This window comes from Takifugu rubripes, chromosome 22 (assembly GCF_901000725.2).
Source record: "Takifugu rubripes chromosome 22, fTakRub1.2, whole genome shotgun sequence".
Classification (NCBI taxonomy): Eukaryota; Metazoa; Chordata; class Actinopteri; order Tetraodontiformes; family Tetraodontidae; genus Takifugu; species Takifugu rubripes.
The window spans coordinates 10,060,159-10,079,186 of NC_042306.1; the positions used below are offsets into that span (position 1 = coordinate 10,060,159).

The 19,028-nt window shown below is 39.6% G+C and overlaps 2 protein-coding genes across 3 annotated transcripts in view; both read left to right on the forward strand.

Annotated features, from left to right (window-relative positions):
* The window catches only part of LOC101065561 (NLR family CARD domain-containing protein 3-like), a 40,065-nt gene extending 37,022 nt beyond the window's left edge, over window positions 1–3,043 (forward strand). The window contains exons 6-7 of the mRNA XM_029830569.1: window positions 1,682–1,855; window positions 2,075–3,043. Coding sequence (XP_029686429.1) covers window positions 1,682–1,855; window positions 2,075–2,264 — 364 coding nt within the window. The 3' untranslated portion in view covers window positions 2,265–3,043. The remainder of the gene's footprint in view (window positions 1–1,681; window positions 1,856–2,074) is intronic.
* Window positions 3,044–7,606: 4,563 nt separating this feature from the next.
* Window positions 7,607–17,444, forward strand: LOC101065790 (NACHT, LRR and PYD domains-containing protein 12-like). 2 transcript variants are annotated; one of them, XM_029830566.1, is made up of 9 exons: window positions 7,607–7,859; window positions 9,654–9,770; window positions 10,202–10,335; window positions 10,433–12,257; window positions 13,751–13,924; window positions 14,165–14,338; window positions 14,561–14,734; window positions 14,940–15,113; window positions 15,354–17,444. In XM_029830566.1, the coding sequence occupies exons 1-9, from the start codon at window positions 7,804–7,806 to the stop codon at window positions 15,541–15,543; spliced, it is 3,018 nt and encodes a 1,005-aa protein (XP_029686426.1). In that variant the 5' UTR covers window positions 7,607–7,803; the 3' UTR covers window positions 15,544–17,444. The 2 variants fall into 2 exon arrangements, with proteins under 2 accessions (XP_029686426.1, XP_029686427.1); XM_029830567.1 differs by lacking the exons at window positions 14,940–15,113; window positions 15,354–17,444 and having other exon boundaries at window positions 9,651–9,770; window positions 14,561–14,864.
* The last annotated feature ends 1,584 nt before the right edge of the window (window positions 17,445–19,028 follow it).

Genomic DNA, 19,028 nt, shown 5'->3' on the forward strand with positions numbered 1-19,028 from the left:
TATCAGAGATCAGTTGTGGTTCTCTGGCCTCAGCTCTGAAGTCCAACTTCTCCCATCTGAGAGAACTGGACCTGGGTCTGAACAACCAGCTGCAAGATTCAGGAGTGAGGCTGCTCTGTTCTGGACTGGAGAGTCCAAACTGTAAACTGGAGACTCTCAGGTTAGTTGATGGATTTGTGGAATCTGACTTTATTCATTTTTTAAAAAAAGGTTTAATCGTTTTTGTTTGAGCACACATAGAATCAGGTCATTTGTCGTCATTTTTAACAAATATATTTCAAAAAATCTTCAGTTAATTTTTGACGTTTTCATATATTCTTATAGATAAATTCTTACAGAATGACCATGACCTGGATAAATGAGACTTTCCACAAACGTTTTAACACATATGTAACAGAAAACAGTGAACACATCAGATTAATATGAACATGTTTCCTTTCTACTTTATTTAGATTACGGGACTGCAGTTTATCAGAGACCAGCTGTGGTTCTCTGGCCTCAGCTCTGAAGTCCAACCCCTCCCATCTGAGAGAACTGGACCTGAAATTTAACCAACTGCAGGATTCAGGAGTGAAGCTGCTCTGTTCTGGACTGGAGAGTCCAAACTGGAAACTGGAAACTCTCAGGTCAGTTTATGGATTTGTGCAGTCACTCTTTTACTAATTTAAAACCGTTTCTATTGTGTTTGTCTGAGTCAAGATTGAATCAGATAATTTATTCATCATTTTATAGACATTGTGACTGTTTTTGCTTTTCAAACATTGAATTAACTATCAATTCACTAGGATTTTACACATTCACACAAAGCAAAAACTTAACACATCTGGTTAATATTAATATATTTATTCATTAAGATTGTGGAGCTGCAGTTTATCAGAGATCAGCTGTGGTTCTCTGGCCTCAGCTCTGAAGTCCAACCCCTCCCACCTGAGAGAACTGGACCTGGGTCTGAACCACCTGCAGGATTCAGGAGTGAAGCTGCTCTGTTCTGGACTGGAGAGTCCAAACTGTAAACTGAAGACTCTCGGGTCAGTTCATGGATTTGTGCAATGTGGATTTGTAGTCTGTCTTTTATTAATTTTAAACAGGTTTCATTGTGTTTGTCTGAGTCAAGATGGAATCAGTTCATTTATTTGTCATTTTATAGAAATTGTGACTTTTTGCCTTTCAAACATTAATGAACCTGACAAATTCTGAGGATTTCAGAAACATTTATATGCAACATTAAAGCAAGCATTTAACACATCTGATGAATATGAACATGTTTCCTTTATTCTATATTTAGATTGTGGCGCTGCAGTTTATCAGAGATCAGCTGTGGTTCTCTGGCCTCAGCTCTGAAGTCCAACCCCTCCCATCTGACAGAACTGGACCTGGGTGACAACCAGCTGCAGGATTCAGGAGTGAAGCTGCTCTGTTCTGGACTGGAGAGTCCAAACTGTAAACTGGAGACTCTCAGGTCAGTTCACGTACTTGTACAGTTTGATTTAGATTTATTTGAATCTAAATAAGGTTTCATTGTTTTTCCCTCTAGGCACAAAAGAATCGATTTGTTGCAATTTTTAACAAATTGTTTTCAAAATATATTCAGTTAATTTCGTACATTTTCATGTTTGTATGCAACAGAAAACACTGAACACATCTGATTAATATTAGCAAGTTTCATTTCTTTTTTATTTAGATTGTGGGGCTGCAGTTTATCAGGGATCAGCTGTGGTTCTCTGGCCTCAGCTTTGAAGTCCAACTTCTCCCATCTGAGAGAACTGGACCTGAGTGACAACCAGCTGCAGGATTCAGGAATGAAGCTGCTCTGTTCTGGACTGGAGAGTCCAAACTGTAAACTGGAGACTCTCTTGTCAGTTCATGTATTTGTGCAATCTGACTTTATTCATTTTTTTAAAAAAGTTTAATTGTTTTTGTCTTAGTCAAGATAGAATCAGGTCAATTGTTATTTTTCCTTTCAAATATCTATTAAATTAACAATTCACAATGATTTCACACACATTTATATCTAGCTTTAAAGCAAACATTGAACACATCTGATTCATATTAACATGTTTCATTTCTTATTTAGTTTGTGGAGCTGCAGTATATCAGAGATCAGCTGTGGTTCTCTGGCCTCAGCTCTGAAGTCCAACCCCTCCCATCTGAAGGAACTGGACCTGAGCTGCAACAAGCTCCAGGATTCAGGAGTGAAGCTTCTGTCTGATCTTGTGAAAAGTCCAAACTATAGACTGGAGACTCTGAAGCCAACTGGTGCTTAGACTCAGTCCAGACTTGTTCAGTGTAAATGCAATATTACACAACAGTTAATCTACAAAATATATTTGTTTTGTAGATTATATATGTCATATTTGTTACGTAAATTCATCAACATGATAATTCTTTTCTTGAATAAACTATATTCAGTGCATTGATTATCCTGAAGGAGCCAGTCGGTCATTCACCAAAAGGCCATCCAGGGCCTGTTCTTAAGCAGTGGCAGTTTTTGGGTGCTGTGGGCAAGTGCTCAGGGTGCAATATGTGTAGGGGCGCATCGCACATGAGGAAACAAAATGTAGTACTTTTGCTCTCCTGCCGCTAAGCACACAGCTAAAAGAAAATGTTTGTTTGCGATCATTGCTGCTCACATCATGTTATGGGAGTGAGAGCTCTTTATTCTGTTGGGAGGATCTCTGGCAGCAGGTCACTCTGCCATGAATATCTCATCACAAAATTGTATAATTGTATTTCAGTAAATGTTTGGTCATAAAAGGCTATAGTGTGACATGCATGTCATTTTGTTTTAGGCTATATGAAATCATTGTGTTGATTCTGGAGTTGAGAGCCAAATATACCCATTAAAGGTGGAAAATAAGAGCTCAAGCCACAATCTCCTACGCATATATAGAACTATTGTATTTACAACTATTTGAATTCAAGGCATCATGTCATGTTATTAAATCCTCCCTAATAGTTAGTGCAACACAAGTGCAACCTCACATATTAGTCTGGATATTCAGTCAACATTGTATCCTGTGGAGTTTTTAATGCTATATGTGGCTCTAAGCTAATTTAAATATAAGGGTGCAAAACAAGCCAGGACTGCTACTGCTTGTATGTAGAATACTTTATCTTTGTTTTTGCCACAGACACTTTTATCTTTGTCACAGATCTCAAATCACTCTGATGAAGCCCCCACATCTTTGTCATAGTTGTTCTCTGCTGAAGTCATGTTTAAAATGTTGTTGATGTTTAAAATTTAATCTTTGACATTGTATTTAAATCTCCCTTATCTCATATTTTGTTCTTTTCTTTGTCATAGATTGTACTTAGCTAACTTTGAATTAAATATTTTTTAAAAGACAATTATTAAAGTCAAGTCAAAATACTCACCTCTAGATCTTTTATGTCAGCTGAGTCAGCAGTAATCAGGCTATATTAAATCTAATTTCATTTCAGCTTCAGTCAATTTGATTACTTGCCCCTGTCATGTGTGAGAAACCAAGATTATCAGCTCCTAAGGAACAAAACAGTGCCTGACCAACACCTCTGATTTCAGCGTCCCACTGACAGTCTGGGAGGATACAGGTGGATTCTGATGCTGCAGCACAGTAAGGTGCACAATCAAGGTTTCCTAACTGAGACTAATCAGCGGGTGGCCTTCAAGCTGATCGTTATTAAATATGTAGAGTAACTCTTTATGAACCACATTAAAAACAAGATTGACATCAGTGTGGATCCAGATCAGCATGGCTACAGGAACAAGTGCTCACATTAAATATATTTCACCCTGTTCCAACAAGTTGATGGGGGAGACATAAAAGAACTTTGAACTCTTCCAGTTTGCTTTTATAGTGGAAAATATGTCACAATTTAATTCAATTCATCTTGATTCATAGAGCATCTGTTCTGATCAAAATTGTCTGAACTCCAACAAGCAACAGTGGCAACAAAAACAACAACCTTTAACAGGAAGAAACCTTTAGCCTTGAGTGTTAGGTTTCAGTGAGGGCAGGCAGGACACAGCCAACTCGGTCTCAGGGAGTTTATTTCCACATTTATTACTCCAGAGCGCCGCTGGGGGAAAACTCGGGAGTCAAGATCCGGCACGGCCCTTCACAAAAGGAGAGAGAAACAAAGCTTTACGAAATCCGGAAGCTTAAGTAATTAAGTCGCAGCGTGTAAATCTACCACAAAGTTAATGGGACGATCGACGCTGGTGACCAGGAGCCCGGAGCCTAAATAGCCCGATGATTGCCAATAGGCAGCCAGTGTAACTGTCATCAGCGCCAGCTGCTGGACAATGGCTCCACCACGCCCCCTGGAGACCAAACAGAGAGCAACCAACAACACCAAACCCAGGGCCATAACATTGAGGATTGAAGATTAACAGGATCAGTGCAAAATAAGGATTTCAGAATGAGCAAGATCTCTCTGTTGTAAATATCAAAACTTTAAAACTTCAGAGTTATGACATTTGTTTTACAGTTCAGTTTAGAGTTGCTGACTTTGTAAGGGTTGACCTTTCTGTTGTCCTCAAGTCAAATCTAACATGTTTTCAGAGATATTCATATCATAAATATGGTCTGATTATTTCAGTTATAATTCATTTCAACAGAATGGACGAGGAGGACAGAGCAGAGTCTCCAGTGTCCAGCCGTGTGTCTATGAAGAGTAACAGGTCCAAACATGAACCTCCAGACCTCAGAGATGAAGATGAACCTCCAAACCCAGTCAGAAATCTGAGAGTGATGTTGTGTTTGTATATGACAACTGTTAGTTACATGAACATCAGCTGGTTGTGAGTTTACATCTGCAGACGTTTTGTTCAACAGTTCAACAGTTTTGTTCACCAAAGTTAATGTCCATAGAGGTCACATCATTTTATATCTTTCACATCTGGATTCTGTGAGTTAGTGTTTTTCTAGATGTTGCTCAGCACCGACATGTGATCTGTGTGTTCTCATTCATGGAGTTTCATACTGATGAAATAATAAATCATGGACAGTAATGTAGCTACATTTTTACTGAGGACAGCAGCTATGAAAACTGAACATAACAGAATTAAGACTCCTGTTCTTTTGGACTGAAAGAAAAAGTTATGGTCAATAGGTAAATAAATCTGTATTACAGGTCTAAATAATTCTGATTCATCAAACCATCCTTCCATTAAAGTGTTTCTCTTATTCAAACGGTATTCAAATAAAGATTCTTGCACACAGACTGTTGAACGTGAAGCTTCTTTATTATTTGCAATTATCTCACCCAGCATTCAGGATGGTGAGAGACAGAAGAACCATTACAAAGACAAAGGTTGAGCTTTTAGTAAGTGCAAGCTCTTCTTTCATGGATGTGTGCAGTGGTTGTTGAACCAGTCCATCGGGCAGCAGAGGCTTATTGATTCAAGTCTCCAACACAAGTGAGCTGGTGAGGTGCCAGTTCACCTCCTGGGCACTGCCAAGGTGCCCCCTCCCTAATGCTGCTACTCAGGTTGCCCCCTGCTACTTGCATGTGTTTAATGTATATCCTGTGGAAACACTAGTGTGTGTCACGTGGCAAATAAATGCTTTCTTATCCCACACCTCAAAAACATAACGAAGGTAGGTTTTTACCACCTGAAGACTATAGCCAGAGTCCGCCCGTTTCTCTCTCAGGCCAGCACGGAGGTGCTGATGCACGCTTTTATCTCTTGTCGTCTAGATTATTGTAATGCCCTGCTCTCTGGTCTTCCCAAAAAGACCATCTCTAACCTACAATTATTACACAACTCAGCTGCACGGGTGCTGACGAGGACCAGAGGGCGAGAGCACATCACACCGGTTTTAGAATCGCTGCATTGGCTACCCGTGCGTTTCAGGATCGATTTTAAGCTTCTTTTATTAGTTTTTAAATGTCTTAATGGTCTTGGCCCGACTTATTTATCCAATCTGCTTTTATTCTATCAACCCTCGCGGACTCTGAGGTCCTCCGGCACCGGCCTTTTAACCATTCCACAAGTAAGCTCTAAAACGCACGGGGAAGCGGCCTTCAGTTATTATGGTCCCCGACTGTGGAACAGCCTGCCGGAGAACCTCAGGGCCGCAGAGACTGTTGAGATTTTTGAAAAGAGGCTCAAGACACACCTTTTTAATCAGGCCTTTAATTGTTTTTCCGATTATTTTTAATTTATTTTATGTTCTCATGCTTTTTTATGTCTTATCCTTATTTTACTTGATACTTTTACTGTTTTACTCCCTCAGTTCTTGGCCTGGTGGGCCTCCAAAGGTGGCGTCTCCTTCGCCTCAGGTCTCGGTGCCCAGCCATGTCTCAGCTTGTCTCAGCCTTGTGTGTGTGGGTGTGTGTGTGTTTGAGTGTATGTATGCATGTGTGTGTGTATATCTGTGTGTGTCCTTTTTTCTTGATTCTCTTTTTTCTCTTTGTTGTTTTTATCCTTTGTGGGGCACTTTGTGCTACCCAGTGTATGAAAAGTGCCATATAAATAACGATTGAATTGAATTGAATTGAATTTCTTCTGCTCCACCCAACAGACAAAAGTAGTCAATCCTGAGCAACTAATGACACAGACAGCACCAAACAGGTCCAGCTCTCACTTAATGGTGTAAAAAAAAACAAAAAAACTTTCCAGACAGCATTGTGCATCCGATGATTTGTTCTGTCGTCTTCTCAAAAGCACATCAGAAAGCTCAAAATCCCACTGAATCTGTGCAGCAAAGACAAATAAATCAGTCATCTGGATGTGTACATCAGCACAACACATGGCATCCTTGTCATATTCATCATGTTGTTTTTATTATGTGGTTATTGTGGGTGTAAAGAAATTCAAATGATTGCTATGTACATGTTTTGACAGTTTTGCTCTGACAAGCTATTCAAAGGATGGAAAAATGCTGATGTTGTCATTAGACAGCTACCTGGCCCTCCAAGGTGAGTTTGAAATCTGACTGGTTAAAGAAACAGCCCCATTGTTCATGTAGTAGCACTGCTGATGTAGCACGGCTGATTCTGAAGCCTTAAACAGATTAGATTGACATGCAAACACACAGGCTGAAATCTGATTAAATCTGATTAAATGTGCACGGCGCCCTCTCCCGGCAATTATAAGTACAACGCTTTAAAATTACCTTTTACTGCAAAATGAAATTAAATAAATATTTGTAGAGTGTCAATTTTTATAAACATGTACTTACTTCTTTCAACGCGTAATTAACTTTTGAAGTGTTTGAATGACAACTGATTTTTCTTTTTCTTTTTTCTGCGTGCTTTTGCTGTTGTTGCGCTGTAAATTTCCCCGTGTGGGACAAATAAAGGATCTGAATCTGAATCTGAATTCCTGTACATTTACTGTTTTAATCCTTTACTCTTTATAATTTTAATGTTTTTAGCATCTATTTACCAATTACACCTTCAAACATTTATAAATGTGTTTTACTGCTCCTTTGTCTTTAAATTGACCTATAATATTTATGAGTTATGTATAGTTTTATTTTTGTTGCACAATTCCAAGTTTAGTTTATCTAAATTAATTTATTGCTGTTTGCTGGTTGTCCCGAGGAACACAACTGTTTGAACCTTGAAATCACCCCAGATGCTTTTACACTGAAAAAAAATGCACATAACTGCTGATGAAGTGACGTCAGGCTGTAAAAATGAAAGTGAAAATGTTCCACAATGATTTAGCAGGACGCGAGCAGACTAAAACAGGGTGATTGGAGATAAACATTTTAGATGTGGGGAAAACTGTTTTTAAAAAGTTGAGATACAGAGAAAGTTGTGGATTATTGAGGATTAAACTTCCAGCTGTGCAAATCCGACCAGTCTGACATGTCCATGGAAACGCCTGTAAACGTCAGCGATGAAGCTGGACCCTTAAACCCAAAGTAAGAAAACGGAGTGTGATATTGTGTTTATTATTCAAATCATTCTCTCTTGCTCCTGGTTATGCGCACGCAGCGACCGGCGGAAAAGGTTTGGGATGCTCTTTTCTCACGATTTGTTTTACGTTGTGTGTGAAATGTTTTTAAAGGAATGCTCATCCAAAATGGAACCAAACGGCAGGCAGGCAGGAAGGAAGGCAGGCAGGCGCGTTTCTCTTGCATTTCTTTTTCTTCTTCAATAATTCTGAGAGTCTTCGTGAGATAATAATTGTAAGAATATGTAAATATACAGGAAGAGCTTTTGTCCCTTTTGCTACGTAGCTATTACCTGCCTCTAAATCTTTTTAACAGTTGTTTCTATTCCCTCAAAACTCAACTCCACTGGGATCAGCCGACCACAATTTGTGTTTATCTGCTGCCAACATATCAAAATGTCTTAAAGAGGGAGAATGTACGGACAAAATGAGGTTATAGACTGGATTGAGGAATTTGTTTCATGCCAACAGTGTTATGACTGCATGGACTGGGGCAGGTTCAAAGAATCTGGTGATGATGATCTGGATGAGCTGACATTTGTTCATATTTTGCAGAGACATGATGATCCCTTTTAAACATGTCAGAATCTACTCCTAACAATAAACCATGGGTGAATAAGTCGGTAAGGGCCTGTACACAGAGGAAAAGGTGTGCTTTTAAACTGGGAATACCCCCAGACTTTCATGTGGCCCCCAATGAGTTGAAAATTTAAATTAGAGAAACAAAACAGAAATATAAGTCAAAAGTTAAAGAACCTTGGTTCAGCTCGGTCCCGTGTGAAAACCATAGAAGGAGTTCAGAACCAACAAATAGCCACTATATTTCCTTTAGAAGTTTTTAGGTCTGACGCAGAGTTGGCCAATGCTTCTAACTGGAACTCCATCCCATATTAAAAGACAATCAGCATTTTAGGGTTAGGGTTGCTGGGATGCTGTTTGTGTCTTCAAAAGGACTAACAGGACTACAAGTCACAGCCTGGACAATATCTGTGGCCGTTTACTCAATTCCCACACAAAAGAAAATCAAATATTCCATCACATTTTCCCATCAGATTTGAAAGACTTTAGATCTGTTGTTCTTGCCTCAGTTTTAATGAAGAACTTTACAGTAGTATACAGTAGACACAGGAAATGCAAAGCAAATGCCCAGCAGGTGAAAATCCGCATAGCAAACACAGTGAAACCACTGTGGCAAAACAAAAAGAGTCTCTTTTTAACAAGGAGGTTGGATCAAAGAAACTCACACTGCTGCAACAAGGCACAACATTTCCACACAGCCACAAGAACAGGCAGACTGAAACCAGGAGGGCAAAAGAAGGACAAGTGGTTGGAGATCCAAGCAAGTTTGCCAACAGGAAATCAGTGCAGGAGGTCGTGCTGAAGAGTCTTGCTATGATAAGATACGGAGAACAATGTGGGAGTGAGTGTGTGGATGGCAGGAGTCTTTATAATGAGCCAGTCTGACTGAAAGGAAGTAAGTTTAGTTTTCTAGATGAGATGGGTGTGGCTGGCAGAGGCCTTCAAGTTTAAATGGGAGTACTGCAGGAGTTGAGCATAATGAAAGAACTGAAAATATCAAGCTCCACAGACATATCAAAGATGTGTTTTAGTGCCCAGACTTTGAGTTGGAGAGTTTGTGAGGGTCGATCTTCCTGTTGTCCATGTCTGATTCAGGGTTTCAGAATTTTGTACATCAGAAATATGGTGATTTTAATTAATTCAAATCAATTAATTACTTAATTAATTGCAATCTTTTCAGCAGAATGGAGGAGGAGGACAGAACAGAGTCTCCAGTGTCCAGCTGTGTGTCTATGAAGAGTAACAGGTCCAAACATGCACCTCCAGACCTCAGAGATGAAGATGAACCTCCAAACCCAAAGTCAGAAATCTGAGAGTGATGTTGTGTTTGTATATGACAACTGTTAGTTACATGAACATCAGCTGGTTGTGAGTTTACATCTGCAGACGTTTTGTTCAACAGTTAAACGACACGAGTTATTTTAAGTTTATGTCCACATGTCTTTCACATCTGGATTCTATGAGTTAGTGTTTTTACAGATGTTTCTTAGCACCAACCCTGTGATCTGCGTTCTCATTCACGGAGTTTCGTACTGATAAAATTATAATGAATGCACAGTTATATAGTTATCTTTTTAATATTTCATACTAATGAATATTAAAATTTTAAAAGAAAACAAGAATTGTATTCTTTTAGATGAAGATGAAAACATGAATTTAGACAGAACAGTTAAAATAATATTGAAGTGTTGATTTATTTTTTCATGTAGTAATAAAGAAATGTTCTGACAGTGACAGCAAGGAGTCCAGCTTCTTATCCTGGGACCAGTCTACTCCACCAGGGGAGTCCTCTTGTGCAGAATCTGAAAACAGATCCACAACCAGATCTGGACTGAAGACAAAAGCTCAGATGAAGACTGGACAAAGTAAAGTTGTTCACTGTAAAAATAACGTGATGTCATGAATTGTTAGTGATGTTGATGACTATAAATGATGAAAATCTATTTCTTTCTCTGATTTTAGTAAATGAGCTGCAAGAGGTTTTAGAAGAACATAAGATCAGTCTGAAAAGAAGAAGTGAACATGTGACTGAAGGAACTAATGAAGCAGGAAGTGGAACCCTGCTGAGCAAGATCTACACTGAGCTCTACATCACTGAGGGACAAAGTGAGGAGGTGAATACACAACATGAAGTGAGACAGCTTGAGATAACCTTCAAGAAGAACGTCCAGGACACTCCAATCAGGTGCCACCAAATCTTCAACATTTTACGTGAGCAACAGAAACACGTCAGAGTGGTTCTGACAAACGGTGTCGCTGGCGTTGGAAAAACCTTCTCAGTGCAAAAGTTCACTCTGGACTGGGCAGAAGGTTTGGAGAACCAAGACATCAGCCTGCTGGTTCTGCTCTCATTCAGGGAGCTGAACTTGATCAAAGACGAGCAGCACAGTCTTCTCTCACTGCTTCATGTTTTCCATCCAACATTACAGAAGATCAGAGCAGAGGATCTGGCTGCCTGTAAACTTCTGCTCATCTTTGATGGCCTGGATGAAAGCAGACTTTCTCTGAATTTCAACAAAGAACAGGTCATCTCTGATGTCACACAGGTGTCATCAGCCAGCGTGCTCCTGGTCAACCTCATCCAGGGGAACCTGCTTCCCTCAGCTCTCATCTGGATAACCTCCCGTCCTGCAGCAGCCAATCAGATTCCTCCATCGTACGTTGACAGAATCACAGAAATACGCGGCTTCACTGACACCCAGAAGGAGGAGTACTTCAGGAGGAGGTTCAGAGATGAAGATCTGTCCAAGAGAATCATCTCACACATCAAGGCCTCCAGGAGCCTCCACGTCATGTGTCTGATCCCAGTGTTCTGCTGGATCACTGCTACAGTTCTGGAGCACATGTTGACCACAGAGCAGAGAGGAGAGCTGCCCAAAACCCTGACTGACCTGTACTCACACTTCCTGCTGGTTCAGACCAAGAGGAAGAAGCAGAAGTATGGAGGACACAAAGGACCAGAGGAACTGACTGAGTCTGACAAAGAAGTCCTTCTGAAGTTGGGGCGGCTGGCGTTTGAACATCTGGAGAATGGAAACATCCTGTTCTACCAAAATGACCTGGAGCAATGCGGTCTGGACGTCTCAGAGGTGTCGGTGTACTCAGGAGTTTGTACAGAGATCTTCAGAAGAGAGACTGTGATCTTCCAGAAATCAGTCTACTGCTTTGTTCATCTGAGCATTCAGGAGTTTCTGGCTGCAGTCTACATGTTCCACTGTTACACCAGCAAGAACACAGCAGTTATTCATTCTTTTGTCAAGTGCTCTGAAACAAATCTACTATTGTGGTTGTTAAGATTTTTTAAATTATATGATCCAATCATTCCTGTAGACGACTTTCTGAGCAGAGTCATGAAGAAATCTCTTGAAAGCCCAAATGGCCACCTGGACCTGTTTGTTCGCTTCCTTCATGGTCTCTCTCTGGAGTCCAATCAGAGAATCTTGGGAGGACTGTTGAATCAGACAGACAACAATCCAGAAACCATCCAGAAGGTCATCAACAACCTGAAGGAGATGAGTAGTGAGCAAATCTCTCCAGACAGAAGCATCAACATCTTCCACTGTCTGATGGAGATGAAGGATCATTCAGTACATCAGGAGATCCAAGAGTTCCTCAAGTCAGAGAAGAACTCAGAGCAGGAACTGTCAGAGATCCAGTGTTCAGCTCTGGCCTACCTGCTGCAGATGTCAGAGGAGGTTCTGGATGAGCTGAACCTGAAGGAGTACAACACATCAGAGGAGGGACGACGTAGACTGATTCCAGCTGTGAGGAACTGCAGGAAAGCTGTGTAAGTCCAGTTGTGATGAGAAACAATGTGGAGCAATAAAGTTAAATATACAGGTTAAATTTAAATAGTAAAAACTATTTTTGAACAGTCATGATTGTGTTTACATCAATGTTTTATATCAATGCAGAAAAATATCTTGTAGATCATGTAAATTTCTAATTTAAATGATGGAGCTCAGATAAAAATCCATCAGAAACTTGACCAAGGACTCAGCTTTGAGAGTTGAGATTTGACGTCTCCTTAGTTTAGAGGTGAAAAGACGGAGGACGTACAAAATCTAAGCCACATGACATAATTCTATTTATAGATTCATTTCATATATCATTGACTCGGCTCCCATAATAAATAAAATCCATTGCTGTTCTCTGGAGTGCCGACCCAGCACTCAGATACACCCAACAGTGTTGAGCTGGACTGGACCATGAATGGAGACACGTAATCACTGAAGCAGGTTAAAGATTTTAATGTGTTATATTGTATGAAGCGGCCTTTTAAAGCTGATAAGAGGTGGAGTAGATTGGTCTTGATTGATCTGCAGTTGTGTGAATTTGGGAATGGGAATGAAAGTAGGTTGGCCCCCGCCAGCATTGGATAATTACTGCATGGGTGGTTATCTTTTAACTGGCAACAATTTATTTGACCTCAAATGATGTAATGAGTGGCTTCTCATTTCATAAACAACCATGTTGAAAGAATCATTCCTTGGTTATGGAAAAGATGTAAGTCTGTTGGAGGGTCAAATCATTGGCTGTAGAGGCAGATATTTTTCATAATGAACCGACACCGAGAAAGTGACGGATCAAATTCACCTTCATTTTTCTCGGACTGTTCCGTGTTGACTTGATGATTTAAAATAGTAGTTTGCCAAAGTACAGGTGTTCATTAGAAAACTTTGAAAGATCCGGAAGATTAGACAGAAACCATCTAGTGGATCAGAATTACTGTCCATGAATGTGCAGACACCCAACAAACATGGGTGATCATTTCAGAATAAGTCCAAACTCACGGCATAATTTAATGATTTCCTCAGGTAAACGCTCACTGTTACTGACAACTGTTGCTCTTTAGTAGTGTCTAGTTTCTTTTTCTTGACCACTTTATCCCTTTCGGGGTCACGGGGAGGGTGCACCTACGGGTGACGGCAGGTTCCACCCCTGGATGAGTCACCAGCTCATTGCAGGGCCCTGTGTGAGCATGTGTGGGTTCAGTACTTTATTGCTCAAGGGTTCCTTGCAAGTGCTCTGAGGATGTTCTGTCACCTTTTTAGGACTTTCCAGTTTTTAACTTCATGTATGAAGGTGAAAGGTCATTTTGTTGACAGATACTGGTGGGAATTTGATTTAAAAGCTTTCTGTAGTTGGTTCAATTTAGTTTTTAGACCTTCTGAAAAACAGCCAAATCATATTTGACTTGTTTGGTGTGAAATATATTTATTGGTTTACAAATATAAACAAAATATAAATCTAAACATGTTTCCTTTGTTCTTTATTTAGATTGTTGTGCTGCAGTTTATCAGAGACCAGCTGTGGTTCTCTGGCCTCAGCTCTGAAGTCCAACCCCTCTCATCTGAGAATTCTAAAACTGAGCTACAACCAGCTGCAGGATTCAGGAGTGAAGCTGCTCTGTTCTGGACTGGAGAGTCCAAACTGTAAACTGGAGACTCTCGGGTCAGTTCATCGATTTGTGTAGTCTGTCTTTTATTAATTTTAAACAGGTTTCATTGTGTTTGTCTGAGTCAAGATGGAATCAGGTCGTATATTTCTCACTTTAAAGAAATTGTGACTGTTTTTTCTTTTCAAACATTTTTTAAACTAACAATTCATGAGGAATTCACACATATGTAACATTTAATCAAACACTGAATACATTTCATGAATATTAACGTGTTTCATCTCTTCTATATTTAGATTGAGCAGCTGTAGTTTATCAGAGATCAGCTGTGGTTCTCTGGCCTCAGCTCTGAAGTCCAACACTTCCCATCTGAGAGAACTCAACCTGAGCCAGAATAGGCTCCAGGATTCAGGAGTGAAGCTGCTCTGTTCTGGACTGGAGAGTCCAAACTGTAAACTGGAGACTCTCAGGTCAGTTCATGGATTTCAACAGTTTGATTTTGATTAATTTGAAAATCAAAAAGTTTCATTGTTTTTCTCTAATCACAGATAGAATCATCATTTATTTTAATTGTAAAGTTTTTTTTTTTAAATGTTTTTTTTTTTATACTTTGACATATTTTTATTGAACTTTAAAGCAAACACTGAACACATCTGATGAATATTAACATGTTTCCTTTCTTCTTTATTTAGATTGTGGGGCTGCAGTTTAACAGAGATCAGCTGTGGTTCTCTGGCCTCAGCTCTGAAGTCCAACCTCTCCCATCTGAGACTACTGGACCTGAGCTACAACCAGCTGCAGGATTCAGGAGTGAAGCTGCTCTGTTCTGGACTGGAGAGGCCAAACTGTAAACTGGAGACTCTCAGGTCGATTTGCATTGATTTAATGTTTCCATCTCACAGATACAATCAGTTAATTTCATGTCCCTTTAAAGAAATTCTTATACACAGAGTTGTTTCTTTCATTTATTAAATGAACAATTCAGGAGTATTTCACATATGTTTATATACAGTATTAACAACAAAGAAAATACATAATAAATCTGATCATAAATGTATTTCTTTTATTTAGATTGCGAGACTGCAATTTATCAGAGATCAGTTGTGGTTCTCTGGCCTCAGCTCTGAAGTCCAACCTCTCCCATCTGAGAGAACTGGACCTGAGTGAGAACCAGCTGCAGGATTCAGGAATGAAGCTGCTCTGTTCTGGACTGGAGAGTCCAAACTGTAAACTGGAGACTCTCAGGTCAGTTCATGTATTTGTGCAATCTGACTTTATTCATTTTTTTTAAAAAGTTTAATTGTTTTTGTCTGTGTCAAGATAGAATCAGGTCATTTATTTGACATTTTATAGAAATTGTTATTTTTCCTTTCAAATATCTATTAAATTAACAATTCACAATGATTTCACACACATTTATATCTAACTTTAAAGCAAACATTGAACACATCTGATTCATATTAACATGTTTCATTTCTTATTTAGTTTGTGGAGCTGCAGTTTATCAGAGATCAGCTGTGGTTCTCTGGCCTCAGCTCTGAAGTCCAACCCCTCCCATCTGAAGGAACTGGACCTGAGCTGCAACAAGCTGCAGGATTCAGGAGTGAAGCTTCTGTCTGATCTTGTGAAAAGTCCAAACTATAGACTGGAGACTCTGAAGCCAACTGGTGCTTAGACTCAGTCCAGACTTGTTCAGTGTAAATGCAATATTACACAACAGTTAATCTACAAAATATATTTGTTTTGTAGATTATATATGTCATATTTGTTACGTAAATTCATCAACATGATAATTCTTTTCTTGAATAAACTATATTCAGTGCATTGATTATCCTGAAGGAGCCAGTCGGTCATTCACCAAAAGGCCATCCAGGGCCTGTTCTTAAGCAGTGGCAGTTTTTGGGTGCTGTGGGCAAGTGCTCAGGGTGCAATATGTGTAGGGGCGCATCGCACATGAGGAAACAAAATGTAGTACTTTTGCTCTAGCACACGGCTAAAAGATGACTTTTATTTGCTCACATCAAGTTATGGGAGTGAGAGCTCTTTATTCTGTTTGGAGGATCTCTGGCAGCAGGTCACTCTGCCATGAATATCTCATCACAATCAAACAAAATCAGAATTTCAAAAACAATATACGTATCATGACTTTTTACTCATGTCTTTTTCCAAAGTGAAATCAAACTTTATTATGTTGAAATTGTCCCATTCTTTATGAAAAATACAAATTAACCATGGCACTTCTGACTGCTCTCCCAGCTGGTTCGTCAGTTTGATGTGGTTGCCTCTATCAGACCTTCTGGAAGTGGAACGTCGTCCTCCTCCATGGGCACTCTTCTTTTTTGTGCTATATTATGCACATGCACAAATAATATTGCAGGCTTCTTTGGGCTCCACTCAGAGATAATTAAGGCAGGCAAATCTCTGTTTAAGTATACCATCGATGTGCTCAATTGTCCCCCTTGTAGATGTATGAGCATAGTTGAAATTTTGTTGTGAGTTGCTTGTGACTGTTGCAAACGGTGTCACCAGCCAACGAAGAAGAGGATAACCACTGTCACCAAGGAGGATTCCATCTGGAGTGTCTTGTTGAAACCGGTGGTATATGTGGCTTTCTCTTAAAATCCGAGAATCGTGTACAGACCCCGGCCATCGTACAACACAATTTATTATCTGGAGGTCAGCATTCCCAATCAACTGCACATTTATACTATGGCGCCCTTTCCTGTTTACAAATTCCTACTCTCTTTCATGAGGGGCTTGAATGTGTATATGTGTGCAGTCTATCACACCAATAGTGTTCGGCATTCCTGCTATGGAAAATAACTGTTTTTTGTTTTGTGAAATTTCTTCTTCATTTTCAGGAAATTTCACATACTCATTTAATAAACTTGCCACAGAATGCACCACACATCCCACTGTTGATTTTGTGACTCCAATGCTATCTGCAATAACTTCAAAAAATGATCCACTTGCAAAAAAACGAAGAGCAATCAACACCTGTTCCTCCACAGTCAAGGCATGGCTCCTCACTGTTGGTCTTTGAAGATGAGGGCGAAGAACATCACATAAATAAATAATATCCTGTGTTCCGAAACGATATCTTGAATAAAGTTCTTCATCAGAGTACTGCAGAAGTAAATTTGGTCGTTCAGTATATTGCCGAGGCTTGTATTGCCTCTGACGTTGTTGCATCACATGCACTAGTGCTGTCATTTTGCTCAATCTATTTGTTACTTACCCCTTTTTAGCCAATCCCATGTCCCACCACACCTGATTTTAACGATCCCTAATGGTGGTACAAAGAGCTAGCCTGGGTGTGACTTACAATCAGACAACATGGAGGGCAAGACCCAAGTAGATCACTTCTCTGCGACTGAAACAAATGCACTGCTTGAAGGTGTGGGTGAAAATTATCATGTGCTATTTGGCAATTTCAGCTGTCCTGGACAAAGCGGCTCAAATGCCAAAACAAAAAATGAAATATGGGAGAAGATAACAGAACTGGTTAATGCCACCGGTGGATGCCAACGCAGATCTGTGGATCAGATGGAAAAATCTCAAACAAAAAGCTACTAAAGACCACTCAGAGGCCAAAATGACTCCAACAGGCAATAAACCTGCCAAACGTGGTGAGTTTACTGGTTCTGGATATTATTGGTGGAGCGGATTCTCAAGCTTTACATGGGATTGTACCCTGTGATGTGGAAGAGTCTATTGGCTCCCAGGGGCCACTCAATCTGTCCAGCGATGGGACAAGCACCCTTACCTTTGTTGAGTCCGATCAACCTGAACTGTCCACCAGCCAGACCTTGACCCAAGCTGCTGATGTGGTGAGGGTTACACCCTCACCACATCAGCAGGGTGGTGGTTGTTGTGCCGGGGCAAAAGGCCAAAGAGTCATACACAGGATCATGGCTACTTAAAATGCTGAAAGTTGAAACGGAGCGAGCGCAACAACAGCTTGTCCTCCCCAATGAACAGATTAATTTAACTAAATTGAAACAAGAACAGGTGAAACTGCAAATTAAATTGCTTGAAAAACAATTAATGTGAGTCACTTTACAGAAAAGTTATTTATTTTGTGTTCCAATGGAATTCTGAGAGCAAGTTTTCAGTTCTTTTTTGATTTTAACGGTCTTTTTTTTTACAATAAATGCTGTCTTGCAAAATGTATATGTATTTTGGTACATCACTATTTCAAAAAGCTTATTTCTATTTTACAACTTGAAGGATAATAGTCCCTTTTATATGTAATGTAAAATTACACAAGTATTTGTGTGACACACATGCTAACAAAATGCTTTAAAATGACAAGACTGTTGTGATCAACTATATAATTTTGATTTTTAGTGTCACATTGTGATGAGAATGACTAACTAAATAACTGTCTTTGAGACAACATTTGTGAGAAATTACTATTTTTCATACATAGGATTATTTCCAAATCCACCTCTGAGGTGGGATCATTATAATCTTGATTTTCAGGATCAAAATGATCCGGATTTTTGACCAAAGTTCTGAAATACCCAAATGTGGCAAAAATCTGGATTTTTGGCAGGATTGAATTTACAAATCCAGATTCAAATCTTCAGGATAAATTCTGCTTTGAAAAACCCGATTTTGGATCAGATCAGAGAAAAATCCAATCCACCTGGATTAATCCTGTAGGATTATTTCTGAAATTCTGGGCCCTGATGACACGGACACATCATTATTGCGTTCTATTGCTATGTCAATGATGGGCCAGCAGATGTCATCATAGATAAGTGTAACAAATGGTTCAAAACGCTGAACGATTTCAAAACTATCGCTTTAGAATGAATCAGTGGTCCAAAAAGATTCGGTTTCTCCATCAGTACCATAAATATGTCAATTGATTGGAAATACTCTAGGATGTAGCATGAATAAAATGCGATTAATTCTGATGGCAGTTTGGGTTTAAGTTTATAAAGCAATCAAAGAAAACCGCCTATTCTCCAAATGAAGGAGATATCAAGGTTTTTTAAACCAAAGCTTTTCATTTGATACACGTGACGCTCGCGACATCTAGTGGCCAACCTTTGGCATAACAGTTGAATGGGACAATGAAGGGCAAGGTGTCATCAAACAGTGAGGCAGCGCCAGAGTTATGCGTTTAAATACAATAATGATGTAAAATAC

Coding starts and splice junctions, on each gene's coding strand:
- LOC101065790 (XM_029830566.1), top strand. CDS start 7,804: ATGTCCATGGAAACGCCTGTAAACGTCAGCGATGAAGCTGGACCCTTA. Junction 7,860..9,653: donor GCTGGACCCTTAAACCCAAA/GTAAGAAAACGG, acceptor TCTTTTCAGCAG/AATGGAGGAGGAGGACAGAA. Junction 10,336..10,432: donor TCAGATGAAGACTGGACAAA/GTAAAGTTGTTC, acceptor CTCTGATTTTAG/TAAATGAGCTGCAAGAGGTT.